Source organism: Pelophylax lessonae, assembly GCF_965119305.1.
Source record: "Pelophylax lessonae genome assembly, chromosome: 1".
NCBI lineage: Eukaryota > Metazoa > Chordata > Amphibia > Anura > Ranidae > Pelophylax > Pelophylax lessonae.
The window spans coordinates 338,952,447-338,977,642 of record NC_138768.1 but is presented as its reverse complement, the minus strand read 5'-3'; the positions used below and the strand labels follow the sequence as shown (position 1 = coordinate 338,977,642).

At 48.4% G+C, this 25,196-nt stretch overlaps 1 protein-coding gene across 1 annotated transcript in view; it reads right to left on the bottom strand.

The window, feature by feature from the left end:
- Positions 1-2,690: 2,690 nt before the first annotated feature.
- The window catches only part of SPIN1 (spindlin 1), a 115,568-nt gene continuing 93,062 nt past the window's right edge, over positions 2,691-25,196 (bottom strand). The window contains exon 5 of the mRNA XM_082243871.1: positions 2,691-3,723. Coding sequence (XP_082099997.1) covers positions 3,524-3,723 — 200 coding nt within the window. The 3' untranslated portion in view covers positions 2,691-3,523. The remainder of the gene's footprint in view (positions 3,724-25,196) is intronic.

The window sequence follows — 25,196 nt, the reverse complement described above, 5'->3', positions numbered from 1 at the left end:
GTTTATTTTAGTTTTGTAATCTTCATGCAGCTTGCAGCAAAGGCAGGGAAATGCAAAAATGTCCTAGTGAAGAAGGTACCATCCCTTCAGTTTTCAAAGATTTTGGTTTACAGGGTTACTCCTACATTCACCCATAAAAAAAAAAAAAAAAAAAAAAAAAAAAAAAAAGAAAAGAAGGAAGAGGGAGTGAGGAGGAATGAAAAATGTAATAAGGAGATGCAAAAAAAAAAAAAAAAAAAATGGAAAAAAGCCAACCATTTAAACATGCAACTTTATTTTGTTAGTTAACATACTACCCAAGCATGCAAAAAGAATGGTCTTGTCAATTATATTCTTTATATATAATTTTATGTAATATTACATGGCAATCTGTTAGCACGCACAAAATACAACTGTACAGCAGGAGAAAAAAAAAATATATAAAAGGAACGTAGTGTACAAAAGACCGCTTGCAGTTTGGTGATATTTATGGACAATAGGCCCTTACACCCATAAGCCGACTGTAAATTAACAGTATGCAAAGCACTGCATGCAGATCTGAAACATGAGCCCTAACAAAGCCCACCAGAGATGAATTCCCTCATTTTTTAAATCAGCTGCACGCAGGTTGAATTAAAGATAACAAATGCATACAAAAAGTACAGAAAATGTGAATATAAAAAAAAACAAAAAAAAAAAACAACAGATTGGTTACCAAGTTATTCTACATTTAAGGATAAAATATAGGCCAATATAAAGACAGCAAAAAAACAAAAACAAACAGAAAATACACTGTAGCCCAATTAACTATACAAACTGTGTGCCCCCAATTGCACACATGCACATTTATCAAGTGTTACAAACTAGGACTGGGAAGGGGGGCTCACGGAGCCAGGCTCTGCTTTGAGATTTACATGCAGGACTCTTCAGAGTCAATAAAATTCATTTTAGAGATCTTCAGGATAGAAGCACTTGCAAATCTATGCACTTTGTTCAACGCACAAGAAAGCTATGTGTTTTAAGAACTTAGTGTGTAACAAAAAAAAAAAAAAAAAAAAAAAAAAGTACCCAATAAGCCGTTTACTGACTACATTAGAGCTTTGGTGGACCAGAGGGCACTAAACTGCAATGGCAGCAATGGTTATAATTATTACAATAATCCTTAATGGGTAACTTAAAAGAGGCACGTGCCTTAAAAGGCAAAAGTAACAACTAAAAACAGAAAAAGCTACAAAATGTGTGTTTCCAAGGATGTAACAGTTCAGCAGTCACATGCATTAACAGGAAGCAAATGCTTAATTTCAGAAGCCCATCAAAGAGGGAAAAAGGAGACAAATATATCTCAAACCCTAACCGATTCCTCTAAGGCTCGGTTCACACTGCTGCAACATGGGATCCGACTGGTGACACTTGAAGTCTGATTATATGTCAAATTCAAAGGTTTCCCGATAAGTCTTAACTGATGCTACACAAGTCGCTCCGACTTCAGAAAATGTTCCTGCACTACTTTGGCCTGACTTGGGTGTGATTTCAGCCATTTTACATGCTTCTAGAAAGCATCCAAGCTGGAAGGAAGTCGCAGGACACAGTTGCAGGCAAAGTCATATGACTATGCCGCTGCGCAGCAGTGTGAACAGAGCCTAAAACATCATCAAATTGTGGGATAAGGGGGTAGATGCCACTTAAGTTATGTGATTATGTATCCGCAATATTTACATACACAGTTACTCCTTTTAAGCCATGGCTCTGAGACTGGCTAATTCTATCAAAATCTTATATGCTGCAGACATTTACTTTGTAGCTTATCTTCGTACTGAAATAAATGTTGGCACAAGTTTTTTTTTTTTTAGTGTCTAAACCTATAATGCTATAGCTGCTCAAATTCACAATCCCCAGCTACTAATGCATTTTCAGATGCAGTACTGCAGGATGACTGTTACAAACAATATCAGCCTGCACGCCATGAACTGCTGACTACTGGTTCATTAGCCACAATCTACTGTAGCTCAAGTTTAACTTCAGCAAACAGACTCCACTGCATTACACCTTGCTGACAACTTCCAAACTGCCATAGGGTAAACCGAAGCTTTACTTGTGCTGCCAAAACATTACAGTGAGAGATAAATATATACTATTAGTATTTGGGAATGGGAAAATAACAGTGTGATTTGGCAATGTGTAGCATTTTCAATTCAGTATATGCAATAGGAAACAAAAATCAGATATTACTGATAGAGAAAATACAATGCCTAGGACAACTGTTAATGTTTTATAACGGTTACATGGTCGTTCTTCCAGCACCCTCTATCCCTACCTGTACAGCAAAAAACACTAGAGTTGACTCCATGTTGTATTCTTTTCAGATTTGGAACTGGGTTCTATACGGCACAAACCAGAGAAAATTTAATTTTTTTTCTCTTTTGAATTTGGACTGGTTTTGTTATGCATTTCTTTAGGTGGGCGAGCGGGGAGGAAGGGGGGGGTGAGCGGGGGGATGGAGGAATTCAAGTTGTGCTATAAGATGTTGAGACAGCGTGATAAAAAATAGTTCTCGCAGTTGCTCATTTTATTTGGAAAAGTATATCATAGTGGACTTCAAAACAAGTTACAAGCTTTGCTTACCATTTTATTAAATACACCTTGACAGGGTTTCATACATATAAAAAAAAAAAAAAAAAAACTTACTAAAAATAGGCGGTAGAAATGGGGGGGGGGGGGGGGGAGAGAGAAAAAAACAAAAAGGCGGCAAAGGGATAACATGTGAAGCGTTACCACTACACAGTTTGCACAATGTAAGACAGAATTAACACTGGAGAAATACTTTTAGCACATCATTTTGCATAATACAGAATTGCCCAACAGCCTACAACATCATGTCTTAATACCAACCAAAAAAAAAAAAAAAGCCATGTCTATTTGTATTAATACATATGCTTTCATGTAGAGATCTGCATGGGCAGTGACATGGATGCTGATCTTTAGAACAATCTACTGCCAATGGACATCCAATGTATGTGTTGAGCTTTACAAAGGATAGTGAAATGTTATAGAGGCACACAGCAAGACTTCACAGTGCAATGTTTTGCTAGATTTTAGCACAAGTATAATTTACCCATAGTGCCTTCAACAGGGATGCTGGAAGCTAAAATAAGGGACAGACACCTACGGTAGAGAAGTTTGATATACCAAACAGTGCCTTGTAGGAATGAGTGCTTAATGAAATGCATTATTTTTTTAATCATAAGCATTCACATGGCTCTTCCATTCTTCTTTTGCCCTCGAATACCTACTGCTTTGAGTTTTTTTTCCTAAAGCAAGTTCCCAGCTTCAAAAATGGGTCCGTTGCAAAAAGTGGTTTATTCCTTTGTAAGGAAGAATGAAACACGTTATTCCCAAAAATGCTCATTTTTTTTACTCCAATAAACAGGTGTGAGATTGCAGGAATATCTGAGATTTTCTGTAATCCGAAAGCGGGATTCATTTTTTTTTCTACAAATTTTACACTTGACGGATCCATTAGCTTGGCAAAAGTCCAAAAAGTCACTTAGGAGGTCTTCACCAAGTCATAGACATAAATATGGAAATCGTCATCAAACTTAATGAAGTAAACTGAGGGTTTGGCTTCGACTTGATGAATTACCATGCCAGTCCTTTTTGATCCATCTTCTTTGGCGTATTCAACCTGTTTCCCTACCAGGCTGTCCACAACCTCTCCGGGCTCCCTCTCCGCTGGAGGAGAATCATCTATGGAATTACAAAATAAAAAATTAGAATCCAAATCAAAAATGATGTACTGTACTCATGCATAGGAGATAAAATACTAATGCCTTTAAATTTTGAAAAAAGTTGTAAAAAGGTAAATATGGTTGCTACCATTGCTGGCCTAAGAATATCAACCTGTGTATGGATAACAAAAAAACTGGATTTTTGTCTTACCGTAAAATCCTTCTCTGATGTTCATTGACGGACACAGCTCCATATCTTCTTGACCATTGGGTTATGCTGCCCTCTACAGGAGTAGGACACTAGGCGAAAAAAAAAAAGAATTGACCACGTCTATAGGGCAGTCCAAGGGGGTATACTCCCACTCCCTTTTATAGGACTTCAGTTTTTAAACAAGAAGTTTCAGAAGAATACATAACCCAATCCACAGAGGGGTGGGTGCTGTGTGTCAATTATCAGAGAATAGGATTTTAAAAGGTCAGACAAAAATCCAGTTCTCTTTGTTCATTGATGGACACCGCTCCATATCTTGACCGTTGGGATGTCCCAAAAGCAGTGACAGTATGAGGGGTGGGGAAATGAGAAAACACAGGGCCATGAACAGAATTTCCAAAGGGCTAAACATAGCCAACCAGGTAACCAAAGAGCTCAACCAGGAACAAATAGAGCTCACCTACCATGGAAAAAAATACACCCTCAAGAGGCATGAGCCTCTGCAACAGCAGCCTGCAAAACTTTTGCAGCCAAAAGCAGCATCCGCAGATGCAAGGACATCCACCTTGTAAAAAACTGTGCACAGATGACCAGGTGGCCGCCTTGCAAACCTGGACCACTGACTCCTGATGACGGAAGGCCCAGGAGGCACCAAGCGCCCTTGTAGAATGCGCCTTAACAGGGAAAGAAGGAACCTGACCCTTGATGGAATAGGCCTGCACCACCGTCTGCCTTATTCATCCAGAAAAATGGTTGCAGCGGAAGCAGCATGCCACTTACAGGAACATTATGTAAGAACAAATAAAGAATCCGACTTGCGAATGGACTCAAGTTGCCCCCAAATACACACTGATGGCCCGAACCACACCCAGAGAATGTAGGGCAATTTCTTTAGGATGTTTCGGCTTAGGGCAAGGCAACACAAGGTCTTCTTTTAATTGGAACCCTGAGACGACCTTGGGAAGGAACAACAGACAGGGGCGTCGCACTACTTTGTCCCTGAGAACCACCAGGTAAGGTGACCGACAGGACAACGCAACCAGTTTCGACACCCTGCGCGCAGAAGTAATAGCTGCTGTGACAGTAAGCAGAGAAAGTTCAAATATTTTCAGTTTTTGAAGAACCGACAGTACCAGATTAAGATCCCGTGGAAGCACCGGGGACCTTACCGGAAGAGCTAAATGGTGAACCCCCTGCAGGAAGGTGTGAACCAAGGAGATTGTGGCCAGCCGAGTTGGAAAAAATATTGCCAAATCTGAAAATTGGACCCTTCTAATGGTGCCCAGGGCCAAATGCTGGTCTACACCTCTTTGTAGAAATTCCAGCAGACGTGACACCGATTCCATGCCCAAGACACCTCCCCACCCGGACAGGCTGGCGTCCGTGCAAACCACCATCCAGTACAGGGGAAAAAAGGACTTTCCCTGCCTAAGCGCCGGGAAACAACGACCACAGCAAGAATCCCCTCGTACCTCGGCTCAACAGGATCAGATTGTCCAGGGACCAAGGGTTCTTATCCCATTTGGCCAAAATCTCCTTTTGCAGGTCTGGTATGAAACTGAGCAAACAGAACCACCTTGACAGTGGAGATTATCAAACCCAGCACTTGTTTGCAAGTCCTGAGAGATGACTGGCGGTTGGACAACAGGAGCCGAATCGCATGCTGCAACTTAAGCAGTTTCCAGAAGAAACACCCGAGCCGAGGCTGAATCCAGAGTCAGGCCCTGGTAGTTTAATTTGTTGGACGTAGAGAGCTGATTTTTGAAAATTCAGTGCCCAGCCGAACTCCAGTACCGCTGAACCACCTCTGCCTGAGCAAGGCTAACATCAGGGTCAACACTTTTGTGAACACCCGAGGAGCTGAGGCAAGACCAAAGGGTAACGTCACAAATTGATAGTGCTCCTACAGCAAAGCGAAAAAAACGCTGGTACCAGATACATATATTGGGATATAAAGGTATGCGTTCTTGATATCGATAGAGGCCAGAAAACCCCCTTGATGAAGGGAGGACACTACCTTGCAAATGGACCCCATTCTGAATTTCTGAACCCGCACAAAGTGGTTCAGGGCCTTGAGATCCAAGATTGGATGGACTCTGCCCTCCTTCCTGGGGACAGTAAATAGGTTTGAATAAAACCCTTGAAAAAGTTCAGACTCTGGAGCTTGTACGATCACTCCTTGGGAGCATAAATCCTGAACCACCCCACGAAGGCCCTACAGCCGATTTGGGGACAGCGCAGGTTGAAAGGAAAGCACCTTGCCAAAGGCAAGGACCAAACTTGATCTTGTGACTGGATTAACTTGTGGACCTATTTGTCTTGAATAAAAGAGGTCCATGGGTCTGGAAAGAAGCGAAGACGTCCCCCCCACCCCATGAACGGGTAAGGGTGCCCCTTCAGGCAGAGGAGGACTTGTCTGCAGGACCAGCAGAGCCCGCTTTTGACTTCCCAACCTAGGGTCTCTTGGAACCTTTTCGAGAAGGTACAGGAGAAATCTGAACCCTTGTCCTGCAACCCCGCAGGACGAAAGGGCTGTTTGTGGGCCGAGAAGACAGGACCACGTTTGCAGCGAGGCTCTCTGCTTTTAGTAACCTGCGGAAGATGGATGCTCTTACCTCCCGTGAGACCTTTAATGATCTGTTCCACAGAAGCTTCAAAGTGGTCTCCCACAAAGGGGAAATCCGTCAGTGCCTTTTTGCATGCCTGGTACACAGACCAGCATTTAAGTCAAATGATGCGGCGAAGGGTCACAGATATACTATAACCCCTGTATCACATGATCCGCCAGCTCAGGAGGATGCTGACCCCCTTCCAAATCCTGGCGCAACTTCCTGGCGAAACTTTGCCCATTCCGCCAAGGTCTGGGAAAAACACGGGCCTTAAAATTGAACCTGCCACAGTAAAAAAAAGGTAGCAGACCAGAGATTCAGCCTTCCTGTCCACTGGGTCTTTAAAAGACAGAGCATCCTCCACTGGTAGCAGTGTGACTTAGCAGGGAGCATCGATAAGTTTCAAAAAACTATTAGATGGGCACCTTAAAGACCACAACATACAGGGGTATACAATGTATGGGTAACACCACACACACACACACACACACACACACACACACACACACACACACACTTCTTTTTCAACCTCACTATGGAACTATGTAACCTGAGATGCAACCTGAGAATCTGCCACCGATTGGAACAGTCAGCTTCTTTAAGAGGGACGCCTCAAAAGGATACCTCCTAGCGAAACACTTTGGTATACCAACCATGCATTTTGGGGACTTGCAACAATTATGTCGAAATAAGCAGGAAAGGGAACACCTTAGTCACCTTGGACAGTCTGTGGGTACCAAATTGCACCGGAACAGCATTAGTTGTGTCCTCCATTATGAAAGTTTCCCACACTGATCCAATCAGTGCCTCAAGTGCCTTTTCTTGCGCAGATGTGGTGGAAAAGGATTCATCCTCCCTGTTAGCACTCCCAAGTGCATAGACGCAGAACTGGCGGGGTAAGCCGTGTCCACGGCGGCCAAATCAGCCTCAGAACTTGAGGATGCAGGACTGCAGGACCACCATCATGGCCACCAGAGCGGACAGAGCCAGAAGCACCCTCAGCTACTGAGAATGGGGTCAGGTGGTGACGCATGCTTCAAGGACTCCATAGTAACCTGGGGACCGTCAGCAAATTCTGTACAACCCCCCCCCCCCCCAAAAAAAAAGGGGGAACCCCGCTGGCGAGTACCATTAGGGTAGGAAGGACACATGGTGGGGCTATCAACCTTCGAAGGGGCCAACATCCACCCCAAAATTTCCCAAGAGGAGAGGGGGGACATTACTCACCACACCTTGGAAACGGGCAGGCACCACTCCAGGCAGATCACCTCCCTATTTTGGAATGGGGGGTGCTGCAGGCCAGAGGTAGGCTGCGACTCAGGCCGCGACTAAGTCGTGAGCGTCCCCGTGAGACGACGTTTAACTCACCAGCCAGCCCCTGTCCAGTGGGGCTCTCTCGTGACCGACCTAGCGCGGTCTGCACACGCTCACCATACTGTGGAGACCGTAAAGGATCTAGGATATCCAGTGCATCATCCAGTCTGGCAGCCAATTTTAGTTCTCACTGGAACAGACTTGACTGTAGAAGGAAAATAGCAAAAAAAAAAAAAAAAAAGTTCTCTTTAAAAAAAAAAAAAAAGGGGAAAAAATGCTAGGACCAAAGATCCCAGCAGGGAGCTAGGTCCTTACTCCTGTTGGAAAAAAAAAAAAAAAAAAACTCAAGTCCCTATAGCAGGAAGTGGGAGTAAACCCCCTTAGGACTGCCCTATAGGCGTAGTCCATTTTTTTCCACCTAGTGTCCTACTCCTGAAAGGGGCAGCATAACCCAACGGTCAAGATGATATGGAACTGTGTACCTCAATGAACGAAAGAGAAAATGCCAATTTACAGAAGAAAAAAGCAGATCAAATGATCAGCATAGGTATACGGAAGTTGTCTCCAACCTGTCATTTTTGAACACCAGGATGGCCTTGCAATGGGCCTTTTTTGAAGGAAACAATGGCAGGCCCCATATACAGTACACAGTCATGTACAAAAGCAACACCATACAAAAGCAACACCAACCTTTAAAAAAAAAAAAAAAAAAAAAAATGGATTTTTGACTTACTGTAAAATCCTTTTCTCTTAAGTTCATTGACAGACGCAGTTCTCTCTGATTCATATCAGTAGGGTAATACTGCCCCCTACAGGGAGTAGGACACTAGGCAGAAAAAAGTTCTGGCTACGCAGTCCCGGAGGGTACACCCTCTTCCTGCATAGGATGCCAGTTTTGTATCAAAGCAGTGTCAGAAAAGTAACACCAACCCAACTCAAAATCGAGGGGCGGGTACTGCGTCCGTCAATAAACTAGAGAGAAGGGTTTTACGGTAAGTCAAAAAATCCAGTTCTCTAGCGTTCATTGATGGACACAGTTCTCTGATTCATATCAGTAGGGATGTCCCAAAGCAGTGCCATAAAATGAGGGGTGGGAACAGCAGAAAAGAACAAGTCCCCAAGGCCAAACATAGCTGACCAGGCAACATAGGACTCAGCACAAAAGATGAGGCCCACCTGAAAACAGTAAAACACCCTCAAGGAAGGCCAAAAGCCCTCCAAACCGCAGCCAGCAAAAAACCTTGCGGCCGAAAAGAGGCATCTGCAGATGCCAGCACATCCACCTCATAAAACGTGGTAAAGGTGTGAACAGACTACCAGGTAGCCGACTTGCATCCTGGAGCACAGATGCCCACAAGGTGAAAAGCCCAGGAAGCACTAAGCACCCAAGTAGAACGTGCCGAAACAGGGAAAAGCAGGACCTGACCCCCAATTGAATAAACCTGCACCACCTTCTGTCTGATCCATCCGGGAATAGACGCAGCAGACACAGGCAGTCCTGTTTACGGACCATCCGTAAGTACAGAGAGCGAGCCTGACTCACGAAAAGACTCAGTAGTAGACCAAGTACACCTGGAGTGCCCGCACTCTAAGTAAGCAATGCACATTCCTTAGGATGTGAGGGCTCAGGACACAAGATGCGAATACAATGTCCCCATGCAAGTGAACACCAGAAACCACCTTCGTAGGGAAGAACGGATCCGGACGAACTACCACTTGGCCCCATGATCAACATATAGGGAGAACGACAGGACAATGTTGCCAGTGCCAACACCTGCACGCAGAGTGACAGCAACCAAGATTTGGGCCACCGGAGTAAGAGCGAGGGGGAGCCAATGCAATATACGACTGTCTCGTATGATGACCAAAAATGACCCTAGAAGTCGCTTTCCCGCGCTTCAAGCAGGGTGGGAATCACTGAAGCGGCCAAACCCAGTCCTTCAGCACCTGGCATTCAACAGCTAAGTCGGCAAAGTCAGCGACCGCAAAGTTGGACGGGAGATGGGCCCTGGAGACAATAACTACTCCCTGAGGGGAATTCTCCAAGGAGTGTCTGCGGCCAGCCTGACCAGGTCGGCATACCAAGCTTTGCGAGGCCCGTCCAGAGCCACGAGAAAGACTGGAATCCCTTCCACCATTAACCTGCGAAAAATTATTGCCAGCAACTTGGGAGGAGGAAAGGCAGACCGCAGCTGAGACTGACCTTTGCCTATCCGTGAGCACGCGCACACGACCATGCCGGCGGCAGCCGTGCGCAGATGACCATGCTAAACTCCACTACATTGTTCAAGTTAAACCTTGCGCATGCTCTTGCCCATGACAGAACCCATGGTGCCACCATTGCACCCGCCAGAAGGTCCCGAGAGCGGGCCACAAACCGCAGCACTATCCTGTAGATGCGACGCCAACAGGTCCACATCTGGAGTGCCCCCAACGAAGGCACAACTGCAGAAAACCCCTCCGGATGACGGGACCATTCCCCTGCATTCAAGGCCTCCGCCCGCCAAGGTTTCCTCACCTGAAAAGGGAACAGCGGAAAAGCTGGAACCAAGTTCACTGCCCAACGAAGAATTGACACATCCAAGGCTGCAAGGACACCCTTGGTGCCCCCCTTGGTGAATGACATAAGCCACGGTCGTGGCATAGTCAATTGAACATGCACTGGGCAGCTGCAGGTGCCCGAGCAAGCCAAGGCCGGATCGCTCTCAGCCCCAGGACATTGATCAGTAACCTGTATCCTCCAAAGGACCATACTCCCGAAGCAAAGAACCTGCCGAGGGACTCCTTGCCACTCAGACAGGCTTGCATCCCCGGTGATAAGTGTTCAGGAAAAAAGGGGAGGGAGGATTCCAGCTCAAGACTCCCTGGTCAGCCAGCACAGCCGGATACGAAAGTACAGAGAGTTTGGATCCTAGTCCCATTCGAGAAGGACCGCCTTCTGGGGGATCCCCGAGAGGGATCGAGCGAAAGGCACCGTCTCGAAAGACGGCACCATCAGTCCCAGAACTTGCATACAGGTCCGAAGTGCCGACCATGTGTGGGACATGAACCGCAGTCTGAAGTTCCAAGAGTCGTTTCCCCGGGAGAGAGAAAACACCCTGACTGAGGGCGAGTCCAAAGTCAGGCCCAGATAGTCCAGTCTCATGGAGGAGACCATGGATGACTTCTGAACGTTCAGAACCCACCTGAACTCCTCCAGATTTCACATGGTGACTTCCAAATCAGTTTGTCAGCCACACCTTTGGGAAGACCCTAGTAGCATAAGCAAGACCCAAGGACAACGCCACAAACTGATCGAGATCCTTCCCCACGGTAAAAAAAAAATACTGAGAACCCGTAGGTTTCCCAAACATAACAGGATGTGAAGGTAGGCAGCTTGATGTCCATGGAGGCCAGGAATCGCACTGATGCAGGGAAGCCACCGCAGTGTAAACCGCTACCAAATTGAATTTTTAATTTGCACAGAACCATAAAAAAAAAGGACCAGTTGGTCCAGCTTGTTGAACCAGAGCCAGAACTGCCCCACAGAGCGCCAGTAAGCGATCCGGGGACAGCCATACATTGGAAGGGAAAAAACCTTACTGGAAATAAACGGATTGGGACTCGATCTTGCAACTGGACCGCATGACCTGAACCCAGCAGCCTGGGATCCGGTCCAGCCGCAGGTCCTTGACCGGCAAGGACCTCCCCCCCCACCCCCTAGATGGGTGAGGAAGCACCTTCAGGCCGAGTAGGCCTAGTCCGCAGGTCTGGAAAAGAAACAATCTCATGTTCTCCAGACCAGGGTCATTTGGAACCACACGCGGAAGTCGGGAAGGACTTTGCCACATCGACCGTCCGAGGGATGAAAAAACTGTTGCGAGCTGAAAGGGAAGAACCCCGGACTGCGACGAAGGCCCTTAACCTTGTTAGCCTGTGTATGAAAACACTCTTCCCCCATGAGACCCTTATATAATGTCATCCAGGGCAGCGCCAAACAGGCGATCCCCCTAAACAGGGAGATCCATAAAGACCGTTGTAGAAGTTTGATCCGCAGACCAACACTACGGTCAAGTAGACGCTGGACAACCACCGCCGAAAACGACAAGGTGACCCATACAAGGGAGCCTCGACCAGCGCAGCAGCGCAAACAAATTGCAACCCCTGCACCAGCTGGTCCAACATCACCCCCAGGGCAAGAGGGACATGCCCTACACCAAGTCACGGCGGTGGAACTCCGCCCATCAGGCAGAGTCTGCGTGGCAAGGGAAAAACACTGTTCCTAGTGCAGACTACGCCAGGGAGTACAGATCGCAGGCCACAGCCCGCTCCATCCTATCCCCCAAGTCCTTACAGGATGGGGATTCCTCCACTGGAACAATGGTAGTCCTATTCAGCTAGAGACCGTATGTCCACCAAAGGCGGAACAGTCCTCTGTACCAGAGACTCCCCAAAAGGGCAACGTCTAACGGCCGCTGAGACACCCCAGGGGAACGTCTCAGGACGGTCCCCTCGTACATGAGCAGCCAGCAAAAAGAACAGCTCCAGATGGCAGGTGAGCCACCTGCGCCCCAGGCGCAGCCACCGCTGTGACCCCCAAATCGCAGGGTGTCAAGCACCGAAACAGCCAGTGCATCCACCAGCACCTGTCGCGGCAGGGGAGGTAGAAATGTCATCTTCCTCATCCGAGGAGAAAGGGTGAGAGATAACAGACCCAGCAGGGAGGCCCTACGTCTGCGGCGGCTGAGCCAGACTCAGACTGCGAGACATCAGATGAGGCAGGGGTAGGTTGAGAAACATTTCAGTGCACCTACCACCTTCACCCGGGCCCAAATGCTTCCCGAACTGCTGAAAAGGCATTGACGGACAGTGGAGATCTGGGAGGCCCTGAGGCCTCCGTGAGGAGGTGTCAGGTGGGAACAAATGGCCTGCAGGGTCCATGCTGAACCTGTGGAACCCGCCAGCAACTTTAAAAAAAAAATAATAATTTTTGTCAAGCGTCCCCACAGCGCCCCCCGGAGGTCAGGCGCGTGCTAACAGACCCCCACAGAGAGGGAGAGACCAACCTCATGACACACTATGCTCCAGGCACTCCCACCGGCCTCCACAGCAAAAATTCTACCGCAAAATTGGAGAAAACAGGTGTACCAATATGCCCGCTCCCATAGAAGCAGACAGAGACTACAGCAAAATGGCGGCCCCGCAAATCGCGGTAATCGGGCCCACAGGGGGACCCCACCAAATGCCCATCCACACCAGATGCCCACGCTATCGGATGAAATCAGTAACTCATGGGAATCTGAGATCAAGGCTGAGGAATCTAACTTTGCTTTAGCCCAAACAAAAAAGAACCTGGGACGGATGGATTCACGCTGGCATACTACCACGCTTTGACTAAACTGCCCCCTCACTTTTTTACAGCCAGTAGACTCATTGAGAGCTTATATTTCACTCATACATAAAGGAAAGCAAAGAACCCGGCCCATTCCGGGAATTACCACCCAATAGCTTGTCTAAATGTAGATTTTAAACTTTCTTCCAAAATATTAGCAAACAGGCTCCTACCACACATCACAAAATTCAAACAATTAGATCAGGCTGGTTTCGCACCATCTCGGGAGATAATACAGCTCAGGTTTTTAATGAAATCGATGTGGCCCAAACTTTGCGACGCCCCTTTCGTTTGGCTTTCCCCAGACACAGAAAAGGCCTGGCACTTCATGCGGGCCACTCTGTCCCACATCAGCCTGGGTCCCAATATGCTACAATTGATTTGGTCATTCTACTCCACCCCTTCGGCAGCGATATTAGTAAATGAATGGCGCTCTGACTTTGACATAGCAAATGGGACGAGACAGGGCTGTCCCCCTTCGCCCCTTATTTTCGTTTAGACTCTGGAGCCCTTTCTCTGCTCCATCAGAGGTAACCCCAATATTGTGGGCATACAGAAGCCCTCTGGGCATAAAAAAAGCAGCTTACGCAGACGACTTGATCTTTGTCTCCAATCCACATGTCTCCCTTCCCAATATCCTTGAGGTCCTTCGCGTCTGGGGAATTCTCACATTTTAAGATAAATTTGGTGAAGTCCTCAGTGCCAAGTTTAACAATCCCGGAATCCGATGTTCATAGCCTTTGGTCTTTTTTCATGTTTCAGTGGACAGGAAAATTCTATAAGATACCTGGGTTTAAAATATTACTCTTGACCTTGCAAACCTGTAATCTGCAAACCTGCTGCGCATGCTTCAAGTATTGAAATCCGAACTCCAACACTGGCATTCCCTGACTTCTACATGGTTTGGGCGATGCAACGCTTGGAAAATGACGGTTCTCCCAAGATTACTGTAAAGTTTTTCAAGCCAAGCCAATCCGCATTTCCTCAACTTTCTTCAAACAGCTCCGTTCCATCTTTAGAGACTTTATATGGTCCCATAAATCTTCGACAATAAAACTGCAGTATCTATCGCTGCCCAAGTTGAAAGCTGGCATTGGTCTCCCCGACATACTTATTATAGGGCAGTGCATCTTTCAAGGGTTGTGGATTGGCACAGTAACATGAGTTCTAAGCAGTGGGTGACTATGGAGATAGAGGATGCCTCCATCCCCCTACTGGCAGCACCATGGCTCACCTCCCCATCCCCTGGGAAAATGCAGAAACACCCCCTGATCTACGTCACACTGGCGGAGGGCAGAGGTTAGGTCTATCTTCCGCACCACGGCTTTATCACCATTACCCTCCCCTATGACGCTCATAAGTAACCCCGATTTCATTCCCTGGCTCACTAGCGGCAAGATTAGGGGACTAAACCAACAAGGGAAATCCTGCCTGATGGATGTGTGACCACAGGGTGGATTTCTCTCCCTCTCAGACATTTCCAGTCTCTCGGATCCAACCCTAGATAACTTTTTGTAATTCTGTTTATTGGGTCAATAAAATTGCAATACAGAAGGCAAAAACAATGGTGACGCAAAATAACACGTAGAGATGTTAACGATACATAGAATACCAATAACTACTTGGCAGTCACTAATAAAAGAAAAGATTGTCATACCGGGCCTATGTTGACAGTACTAATGAGATACAGGTATAAATAAATCTTTCAGGGTCCCAGTCTCAACATTGCCCACCGTAATCACGTAGACCATTAGGATATAACAAAAAGAACCAGGGTCAGAGGTGTTGATACAGGGATGATTTATTAGTACCTATTCATGCTAGCTACATTCATTTATGGGCTAGGAAGTAGAATGTGTAGTTTTTAAAAAAATGGGATTACGTCCTGAGTTCCACTTTTAGATTTATTAATATATGTTTAATAAAAATTGATTTAAAAAAAATATTTACTGGTTATGAAGCCAATAAATAGTATTTAATGAGTGTGATGGTTCTTAAATTATATTGATTATTATATTAATATTGCACTTGTTTTTATGAATGGGTGATGGTACTCAGTATCGTTTATTGTAGGTTTTTGCAATAGATGAGGGCCAATACTGAGTATTATATATACATTGCATATATGTTAAAGCTTATAGATTATAAGGTATGTAATTATTAATGTGAAACCTCCAGGAACGCAATGCGAGCAGGCTCCTGTGTAAAGTTATACATTTTTTGGATTATTTAGAGGCGCTTTTAAGCTAAATAAATGACCGCACTCCCTATTTTGACTGGAGAATAAAGTGCTGGCATAATGAGGTGATGGTGGCGCACAGCACGGTATCCGTGCCAGGAGTTGGGCGGGTCAGTGGCAGTTGCGCAAGGACACCTTGTTTTTGATTGATTATAAAGGAGGTTTGCCCAAGGTGTATGAGTAACCGCACTTCCTGTCTAAATGGAGAGAGCTGGCAAAATAAGGAGATGGCACCACGCAGTACAGCATCCTTGCCAGTAGTTGGGCGGGAAGCGGCGGCAACTGGACTATATAGAGCGAAATGACCCGATTGGCTCCACCCCGCTGAAGAAGTCTGACGTAACACGTACGGGGGAGGAGCCTGCTCGGATTACGTTGTCTTCCTGGAAGTGCTGAGAGAGCTGTGGAAAGCCCGCACCGCTTATGTGCATTTAAATGTAAGTGCAATATCCTCTATTCATAAGGGATTAAATAGCCTTTAAAACAGAGAGCATTAGATCTTTCCCTTTTTTTGTATACACCGGGTTCCTGTCTGCATGGAGTGTTAGCTGGAGGCGGTGAAAGAAGGGACACCCGGCTGTTATCCTTGCATCCCTAAACGTGTTTGGCTCTCAGGAGTCTAGTCCTAAGGTGAGCTGCTTACCTACACTTATCACTGGGAGCACTGGAGTGGAGCATGCAGCACTTTTTTGTGTGAACACAGATGAAGATTGATTTATTTTGGTTTCATTTTTTGTTCCTCATATTTGGACTATTTTCCCATTATCACTTAAATCACTATTTTTGGATTTATTATGTAGGAGTCGATATTTGACTGATAGTAATTTAGACACGAATATAATTTTTCACCTGGCGCAGCAATATTGTTTATTAATTAGTCACTGGTGTTTGTGTTTAGCACTGATTGTTTGCAGCCTCGTGTATACTATTTTATATGGTTTTTGGATATTTTTGTGTTTTTTAAAAATTTTATGGTTTGCGCTGATTATTTTTTCCATTTGTCTCAGGGTCAGAGGTGGCCCTGGTACCAAAGAGATGGATGGGATAAATTCAGGATTATACGGTAAAATACATCGGGGAAAGGAGAGGAGAAAGGGGGGGGGGGGGGAGAAGGGTGAACAGAGGGAGGAATAGGAAGGTTAGAGGTGGAGAAAAAAAAAAATATCAGCATGGAAAGAATATGAGTGATATGTAGATGGAAAAGTAGTAAGGGAGCAGAAATTTGTGTCTCACCCAGGAACATGGTGCGCGCCTGGAAAGGATTAACCAGGTCGTGGAATCTCGTTAAGGTAGTCATCCGTAAGGATGAAGTGTTGCCATGACTTCCAGGTCTCACGAAAGGACCCCTCCCGATTATAAAGAGTCACTAAGGTCCCATCCAGTGCCCGCTCCGGATGCCCACAACCGCCCCACACAGGGGCCGAGGGGGAAAGCGGACAAACCAGTCCATAACAGTAGCCACCGCAATCCTAGGAAGGTACAGCATGGAGATACATAAGGGATATCCCTAAGGAACCCAGAAGTGCCGCGGCCAGTGATCTATCAATAGAATAGAACATTGGCAGGCTTAGAGACAAACCATATCAAAGTGGAGGACACAGGCAAGGTGAAAAAACTGAATTTTTGTAAAATCTTACCGTAAAATTCCTTTCTCTGAGTCCTCCGACAGTCGCCGCCCCTTCATAATCTTCACCAATGGGTAATTGACCTTTGCTCCGTAGGAGTAGCTAGGCAACAAGATTTGTTAATATCAAAGCTTTTAGCATATCACACCCCTAGGGGGCGGTCCCCTCAGTCAATACCTCCCTGCTTCCAGCATTCTCAACTCAGTTTGGTAGCATAGCAGTAGAGTACATAAACAAACCCCAAAAGAGGGGCGGGGGCGGCGACTGTCGGAGGACTCAGGAGAAAGGAATTTTACGGTAAGATTTTACAAAAATTCCGTTTTCTCTTACGTCCTCCGACAGTCGCCGCCCCTTCATAATCTTCACCAATGGGACGTCCAAGAGCAGTGTAGACATGAGGGGTGGGAAAAAAACGCAACCGTGCATAAAGCAACGCAGTACCCACATCAGAGAAAGGAACCTTACCAAAGTAAGAGAACCAACCTGGCAACAGGAAAACGTGCTCAACAGGAGCAACAACCCAGGAAGAACAAGTAACCCAGGGGTAAAAACACCCCAACAGCCAAGGGCCCAAACAAGGGACCCTAAGGCACTGCCGCACTAAGAACTTTACGGCCAAAGGAAGCATCTGCCGATGCCTGAACATCCACCTTGTAAAATTTGGAGAAGGTGTGAACGGACGACCAAGTCGCCGCCTTACACACCTGGGCCACAGAAGCCTGATGACGATAGGCCCAAGACGTACTCAGAGATCTGGTAGAGTGCGCCTTCACAGGGAAAGGAGGAACCTTCCCCCTCAAAGCATAGGCTTGCACAATTGTCTGTCTGATCCATTTGGCGATGGTAGCAGCCGACGCCGCCATGCCCTTCCGAGGTCCCTCTGGAAGGACGAATAGGGAATCCGACTTGCGAAAGGACTTAGTCGATGACAGGTAAACCCTGATCGCCCGAACAACATCCAAGGCATGCAAAGCCACCTCCTTCGGATGCTTAGGCTTTGCGCAAATCGAAGGCAAGACAATGTCCTCATTCAGGTGAAATTCCGAGATCCTCTTCGGAAGAAAGGAAGGGTTAGGTCGCAAGACGACCTTATCCAAGTGAATCACCAAGTAGGGAGAGCTGCACGACAAAGCCGCCAGCTCCGACACCCTACGAGCCGAAGTTATAGCCACCAAAAAGGCAACCTTTTTGGACAACAGAGACAACGAGATCTCCCTGATCTTTTCAAAAGGAGCATGTTGCAACTCTGACAGAACAAGGTTCAAGTCCCATGGAGGCAAAGGCTCCCTCCTAGGAGGGGCCAAGTGTCGCACCCCCTGAACAAAAGTGCGAATCAACGAATTAGACGCCACTGGGCGCTGAAAAAGAACGGCCAGCGCAGAAATCTGACCCTTAATCGTGGCCAGCGCCAAACGCTGGTCCACTCCAGTTTGGAGGAAAGCCAACACCCTCGACACCGAGTATGAGCGCGGAGAAAACCCCCTGGACTCACACCAAGCGAAGTGCGCTTTCCAAGTACGGTAGTATATGTTACCGGAAGAAGCTTTTCTAGCCTTAAAGTAGTGACGACCTCAGGGGAGAGACCCCTATCCCTCAGGACCTGGCTCTCAACAGCCATGCCGTCAAAGCCAGCGACTGTAAAGCAGGATGGAATATCGGTCCCTGCGACAGAAGGTCTTCCCGAAGCGGCAGACGCCACGGAGCGTCGACTGCCAGATTTACGAGGTCTGCGTACCAAGACCGGCGAGGCCAGTCCGGTGCCACCAGAATCACTGTATGCGGTTCCGAAGTTAACCTGCGAAGGAACCTGGACAACAGTTGAATCGGAGGGAAGGCATACATCAGGCGATACTGATGCCAGGGCGCCGCCAACGCGTCCGGGGCGTCCGCCCGCGGATCGCGCGTCCTTGCCACGAACCTTTCCACCTTGTTGTTCAGACGAGACGCGAACAGGTCCACATCCGGAAGACCCCACTTCGCGCACAACTTCTGGAAGACATCCGGGTGAAGGGACCACTCTCCCTGGTCCAGGGTCTGGCGACTCAGATAGTCCACCTGCCAGTTCTCCACCCCCGGAATGTGCACAGCCGTTATCGCTGGGACGTGCGTCTCGGCCCGCGACAGAATGTCGTTTACTTCCCGAGCCGCACGGGCACTTCTGGTGCCCCCTTGATGGTTGATGTAGGCCACCGCTGTGGCATTGTCAGTCTGAACCCGAACCGGACGGCCCTGAAGCCGTTCCGACCAATGCAGAAGGCAAAGTTTTATCGCTCGCAATTCCAGAATGTTGATCGGAAGGGAGGATTCCTCCTCCGACCAAGTTCCCTGGGCGGACAGAACGCCCAGAACACCACCCCAGCCCGACAGGCTGGCATCCGTGGTGATCACCATCCACGACAAAGGACGAAAGGACTTGCCCCCCCGACACCACCGGGGACTGGAGCCACCACAAAAGACCCCTTCGGGTGTGGCGGCTCAACGAAATCCACAGATCCAGAGATTGCGGACGCCCGTCCCACTTGGCCAGGATCTCCGCCTGAAGACCCCGCGTGTGAAACTGGGCGAAGGGAATCGCCTCGAAAGCCGAGGCCATCAATCCCAGACACCTCATACATGTCCGGAGGGACGAGCACTGAGTGTCCCTGAGGGACCTGACCTCGTCCTGAAGTGTCCGGAGCTTGTCTTCCGGTAGGAAGACCTTCGCTTGAACAGAGTCCAGGATCATCCCCAGGTAGGAAAGACGAACCGACGAACACAACGTTGATTTTGGAAAATTTATCGTCCAACCGAACTCCTGCAGAGTCTGCATCGTGGTGGACAGGTCGTTCACCAGGCCCTGACTGGTCGCAGACCGAAACAAGATATCGTCCAGATACCCCAAGACAGAGATGCCCTGGGCTTTCAATAAAGCCAGGACCGGCGCAAGCACCTTGGTGAAAACCCGCGGAGCCGAAGCGAGACCGAAGGGTAACGCCACAAATTGGTAATGATCCTCCGCAATGGCGAATCGAAGGTACCTCTGGTGACCCTCGAAAATGGGGATGTGAAGGTGCGCATCCTTCAAGTCGATGGAGGCCATGAGTTCCCCCTGAACCAGGGCAGCCACCACCGAGCGCAGGGATTCCATGCGGAACTTGCGAACCCGCACAAAGCGGTTCAGAGCTTTCAAGTCCAGAATTGGACGTACCTTGCCCTCCTTTCTGGGCACAGTGAACAGATTGGAGTAGAACCCCCAAAATCTGTCCCAATGAGGCACCGGAACCACCACTCCCTGGGCCCGCAGGTCCTGCACCGCCAGGTGCAGATCCTGCAAACGCTCCGGAGACAGCTGAAGATTTGAGGGGAAAAATCTGCGCCGGCCGAGAGAGAAACTCGATCTTGTATCCAGATCGAATGATTTCCTGAACCCACCTGTCCCGAATGCGGGCCAGCCAGTGTTGAAGAAAACCGAGCAAACTTCCCCCCACCCCAGAACCGGGTGAGGGCGCCCCTTCAGGCCGAATTGGTATGGGCAGCGGACCCGGACTGGCCGGACTTCCGCTTACCCGCCCACGGCTTCTTCTGGGAGCCTTGGCCCTCCCACGGCTTCTTCTGGGAGCCTTGGCCCTTGAAGGACTTGCCCTTGTATTGCGACCGAAAGGCACAAAAGGACCCGAGAGGGCCTAAACGAGGTATTCTTCTTACCGCGAACAGACTTATTCTTGTGAGTGTGGGGTAAGAGTGCCCTTACCCCCGGAAATTCCCTTTATCAGAGTATCCAAAGACTCGCCAAAAAGGAGAGATCCCGCGTAGGGAAGGTTAGCTAGAGTCTTGCGAGAGGATTGGTCAACCGACCAACATTTCAGCCATATAAGGCGACGGTTCAACACCGCTACACTGGAGAGGCGTGCAGCCAAAGGGACCAAATCCAAGTCTGCATCGCACAAATACATGACACCCTGATGAATTTGATCTACCATAGCCAATGTTGTCGGCGGAGCAGAGTCAGCCACCAGGGTGCGCCTGAGCACCTGCGTCCAATCCGCAATAGCTTGGGCTGCCATAATGGAAGCAAAAATAGGCTTCAGCATAGAACCAGCAACCGTATAAGCATGACGGGCCAGAGACTCCAATCTCCTGTCCGTAGGGTCCTGGAACACCGGGGTATCCTCAGCAGGAATCGCAGTAGATTTATTCAAAACTGCCACCGCGTGATCCACCTGAGGCGGCACACACCAACGCTCATCAGTGGTGGGTGTAAATGGATAACGCAGCTTGAACTTACTTGGCACAGTAAAGGGCTTCTTTAAATTGCGCCATTGCTCAACAGCGCGCTGAAATTCCGCAGGGCAGGGAAAAACCTGCGCTGTCTTGCGTTTCCTTTGCGTCCCATAAGAGGACATCAAAGCAGGAGGACTTGGTTCATCCTGCAGATGCAGTGTTTCCTTGATAGAAGTAATCAACTCATCCATGAGTGCAAGCTCTTCAGGCGAGCCAGGGGGAGAAGAATCAACTCCTACCTCAGCCTCCCCCTCAGACCCCACAAGGTCCAGAGATGAACGAGACCCTGAGAAGGGCACTCCAGCCATAGCAGCCCCATCGCCCTCTGAATCAGAGGAAATAGATAACCTGGGCCGTTTTGCGGATCGATCAGCCATTAGCATCTGCACCTGAGAAGCCAAGTTCGCTACAACAGCAGCCAGATCAGCCCCCTCGGGGGATGCAGCAGCCCCTTGACCCCCCACAAGGGTGGGAGGAAACTTGCAATCCTGAGAATCCATGCCCCAGTATCAACTGAAATAAAGGACTGCCCCTTTAAGACCGCAGCGAGCGCAGCCCACCGCACACTACTGGATGTACCGACCCCCGCAGGGATAAGGAGCACTGAGCAAGGAAATACAGGATAAGGAAGGTAAAAACCTGGAGAGACCACACAGCTGCTGCCACCGATCGCTGTTCCAATGAAAAAGGAAGTGATGCAATGACTGACCGCCCTATATAGCCTATGAAGGCTTCACAAACATGGCCGCTTGGCTGAGGGAATTTAGGCAATAAGAAAATGGCGCCGACATGTGCTTGTATGAGCGATCGCCGCCAAAATGGCAGCGTTTTGCGCCAAAACAGCGCGCTGTACCACACAGGGCCGGTCACCACAGTTTGCCGAAAAAAATGGCGGGCCGCATCAGCGGTCGCCGCACAGCATGTCTGAGCCCAGTCTGCCCCATACATCTCACAGCAGAGCGGGAGAGCCCCCCCCCCCCCCCCCGCAGCCCACAGAAAGGCAGCTATCACAGGAATCTGACAGGGAGCTCCGCACTTACACAGACATGCGGGTCACACAGTCACAGACTGACACCCAAACAGACAGGTCCCCACATAGAAAAACACTTACCATTCCGGATGGCGTGGGGAGCCTTTATCTAGCGACCAAACCGCTGTACTGAGGACAGGGAGTGTCGCAGCCAGGACGCAGTGGACTGCGGTGCGAAACCGCAAATGGCGTCCGGTGAGGTAGTCACCTCACAGGCAGCATCCCTGCAGCAAACAGGGATGGGTCCTTCAATATGCCAGGGAAACCTGAGCTGAACACTCGATGGCAGGCTGGGGAAACACCTGGCTCTCAGCCCTGGGATCCAGGGTGGCCAGTCCGAGACCCAGCTCCGCATGATCATCTTCATCCAAAGAAAACTAAACTAATGCTGAGAAAAAAACAGCTAAGTAAAAGAAAGAAAAATTCTTGAAATAAAATCAAAAAGAGGATAGAAGGCTGAGACTGAAAGCCCCAGCACAGGAACAGCCAGCTACTTCTAAGCTAGGCAATTGAAAACTGAGTTGAGAATGCTGGAAGCAGGGAGGTATTGACTGAGGGGACCGCCCCCTAGGGGTGTGATATGCTAAAAGCTTTGATATTAACAAATCTTGTTGCCTAGCTACTCCTACGGAGCAAAGGTCAATTACCCATTGGTGAAGATTATGAAGGGGCGGCGACTGTCGGAGGACGTAAGAGAAAACAGCAATGAGCATAGCCGGTGGGTCAGCAAACATGGTAAAGTGTGTGTGTGTGTGTGTGTGTGTGTGTGTGTGGGGGGGGGGGCAAGAGGATGCTCACCTGGTCAGTCCTCGGACATAGTTGGGGTAGATCTACGAGTTCCCCGGCTGGGGGTCCGAGATAGTGGGCGATGGATCCGTTGCGGTCTTTGTGCAGAGAGGTTAAAAGCCTCAGGATGCAACAGGTAGTCAAACCAGTTGGGGGCCTCCACTAAAGGTTTGTCGAGGAAGCTAAATAGGGCAGGAAGCTAGTCTGGGGTGCATAGATAAATTTCTGATCCCTGGTTTTGATCAAGTGGAATGAATGACCCCATTGATAAGTGGGCTCTGCCGATCTTATCACCGCCAAGAAAGGTGGAAGCATCCCTCTCATGATCCTGGTCTGTCTGGAAACATCGGGGTAGACCCGGATCAGTGCTCCATCAAAGTCAATGGCCCTCTTGGCCCATGCTTTACGTACAATCTCCTCCATGGTGAAGTGGACTCTACAGAGAAAATCACGAGGAGAAGAAGTAGCAGAGCTGGGTGCTGCCTGAGATTATGGAAAAGAGCGTGGGCCCTGCATCCAGCGGGCACGGTCAAACTCGCCAGTAGGTGGCTTCCCTAGGAACTGGTTCAGGATAGCAGTCACTGTGGAGCGCAAATCATCTCCCAGTTCTGGCGATTGCGATTTTCGCCATCATCTAGCCGTAATTGAACGTCTATGAGGTGTCTGCGCAGAGCTTGTTGGTCAGCTTCTAAAGCCAATAGAATTGTTTTTGTGGATGTGGAGGAAGCCTCCAAGTCCGTCACCATCTCCTCCACCGTATCTTCTTGTTGGTGAATGTCATGTAGCTTCTTAGAGAGCGTGTTATTGATGGAGGTGGCCATAGCCTGCAAGTTCTGTTTAGTGGGGATGTCGGTTATTAGTTCCCTGAACATGCCCTCCTGGCAGTGATCCAGGCCTGGGGTAGAGTCAGAGGTAGTCTGAGTTATTACCTGTGGAAGCTCCGGTGATTGAATCGGTGAAGCCGACTGGGGCTGTGCTGTGGAGGTCCCTGGATGCTGCAGAGTCTGCTTCTTCAGTGTAGCAGAGCTGGCTCATGTCAGCACCATCTTGGAGGAGACCAGGGGGGAGGAAGACGGCGGGTGTTGGCAGAGGAAGTAATGTGCAGTTTCAGAGCTCCGCAACTCTCCGGTAGGCAGTGCCAGTCCCCAGGTGCTTGGCATGAGTTCAGAGGCTAGCGACAGGGCTGTATGCAGGCTGTAGGTAGATATGGTGGACCCATAACGTGCAGACCTCCGGGAACACATCCTCACTCCGCCATAGTCAAGTCATGCCCCCCCAGGTAACCAACTTGCCTTTTGAGACTTTTCAGAAAGCGCATTACATTCCTCGTAATTCTACTCCATTTGAAGCCTTATGTTGGAAGGGGGAACCTTCCAGATACACACTGTCCTTGCTGTATAGCTATTCAATTGATCCTATAGATGAAATGACCCTGACGTTTAGGTCAGCTTCCCAGTGGCGAGTAAACATTCAATTTACGTCCAAACAAACCAAGAAAATTCTCCTTTTGGCTCACAAATCTACCATTGCGAACCAATACCAGGAAGTAGTGTACAAAATTTGTTCACGATGGTACAGAGTTAATTTCATACTCCATAGGATGGACGGCGTCATCCAACACGTGCTGGCAGTACATTTCAGAAGTTGGTACGATACTGCATACTTTTTGGTCCTGCCCTGGGTCCTTTTTGGGAGGAGGTGGCGACCACCATAAAACACGACCTCTGTCGATCTGAAAGGTAATCCAGCTGCATGCCTACGCCACCTGACAAAGACCCTCAGGAAACAAAAAAGAAAAAAATCACTTACTTTGAGGTTGCTCAACGCAGCAAAGGCTTGCATCACTGCTTTGTGGAGGCAGACCTGACTGCCAACCAGAGTTCTGTGGTATTCTAAAAAAACAATATCCAACGTATGGAGGAATTGATCGCTACCCTCCATAATTTTGAAGAACAATTTAGAGACAAGGGGTTAAGTCTACAGAAGCATATCTACGGAAAGTAGCGCGATCTGAAGCCACACTAAGCTGAATGAGGTGGGGCCTTGA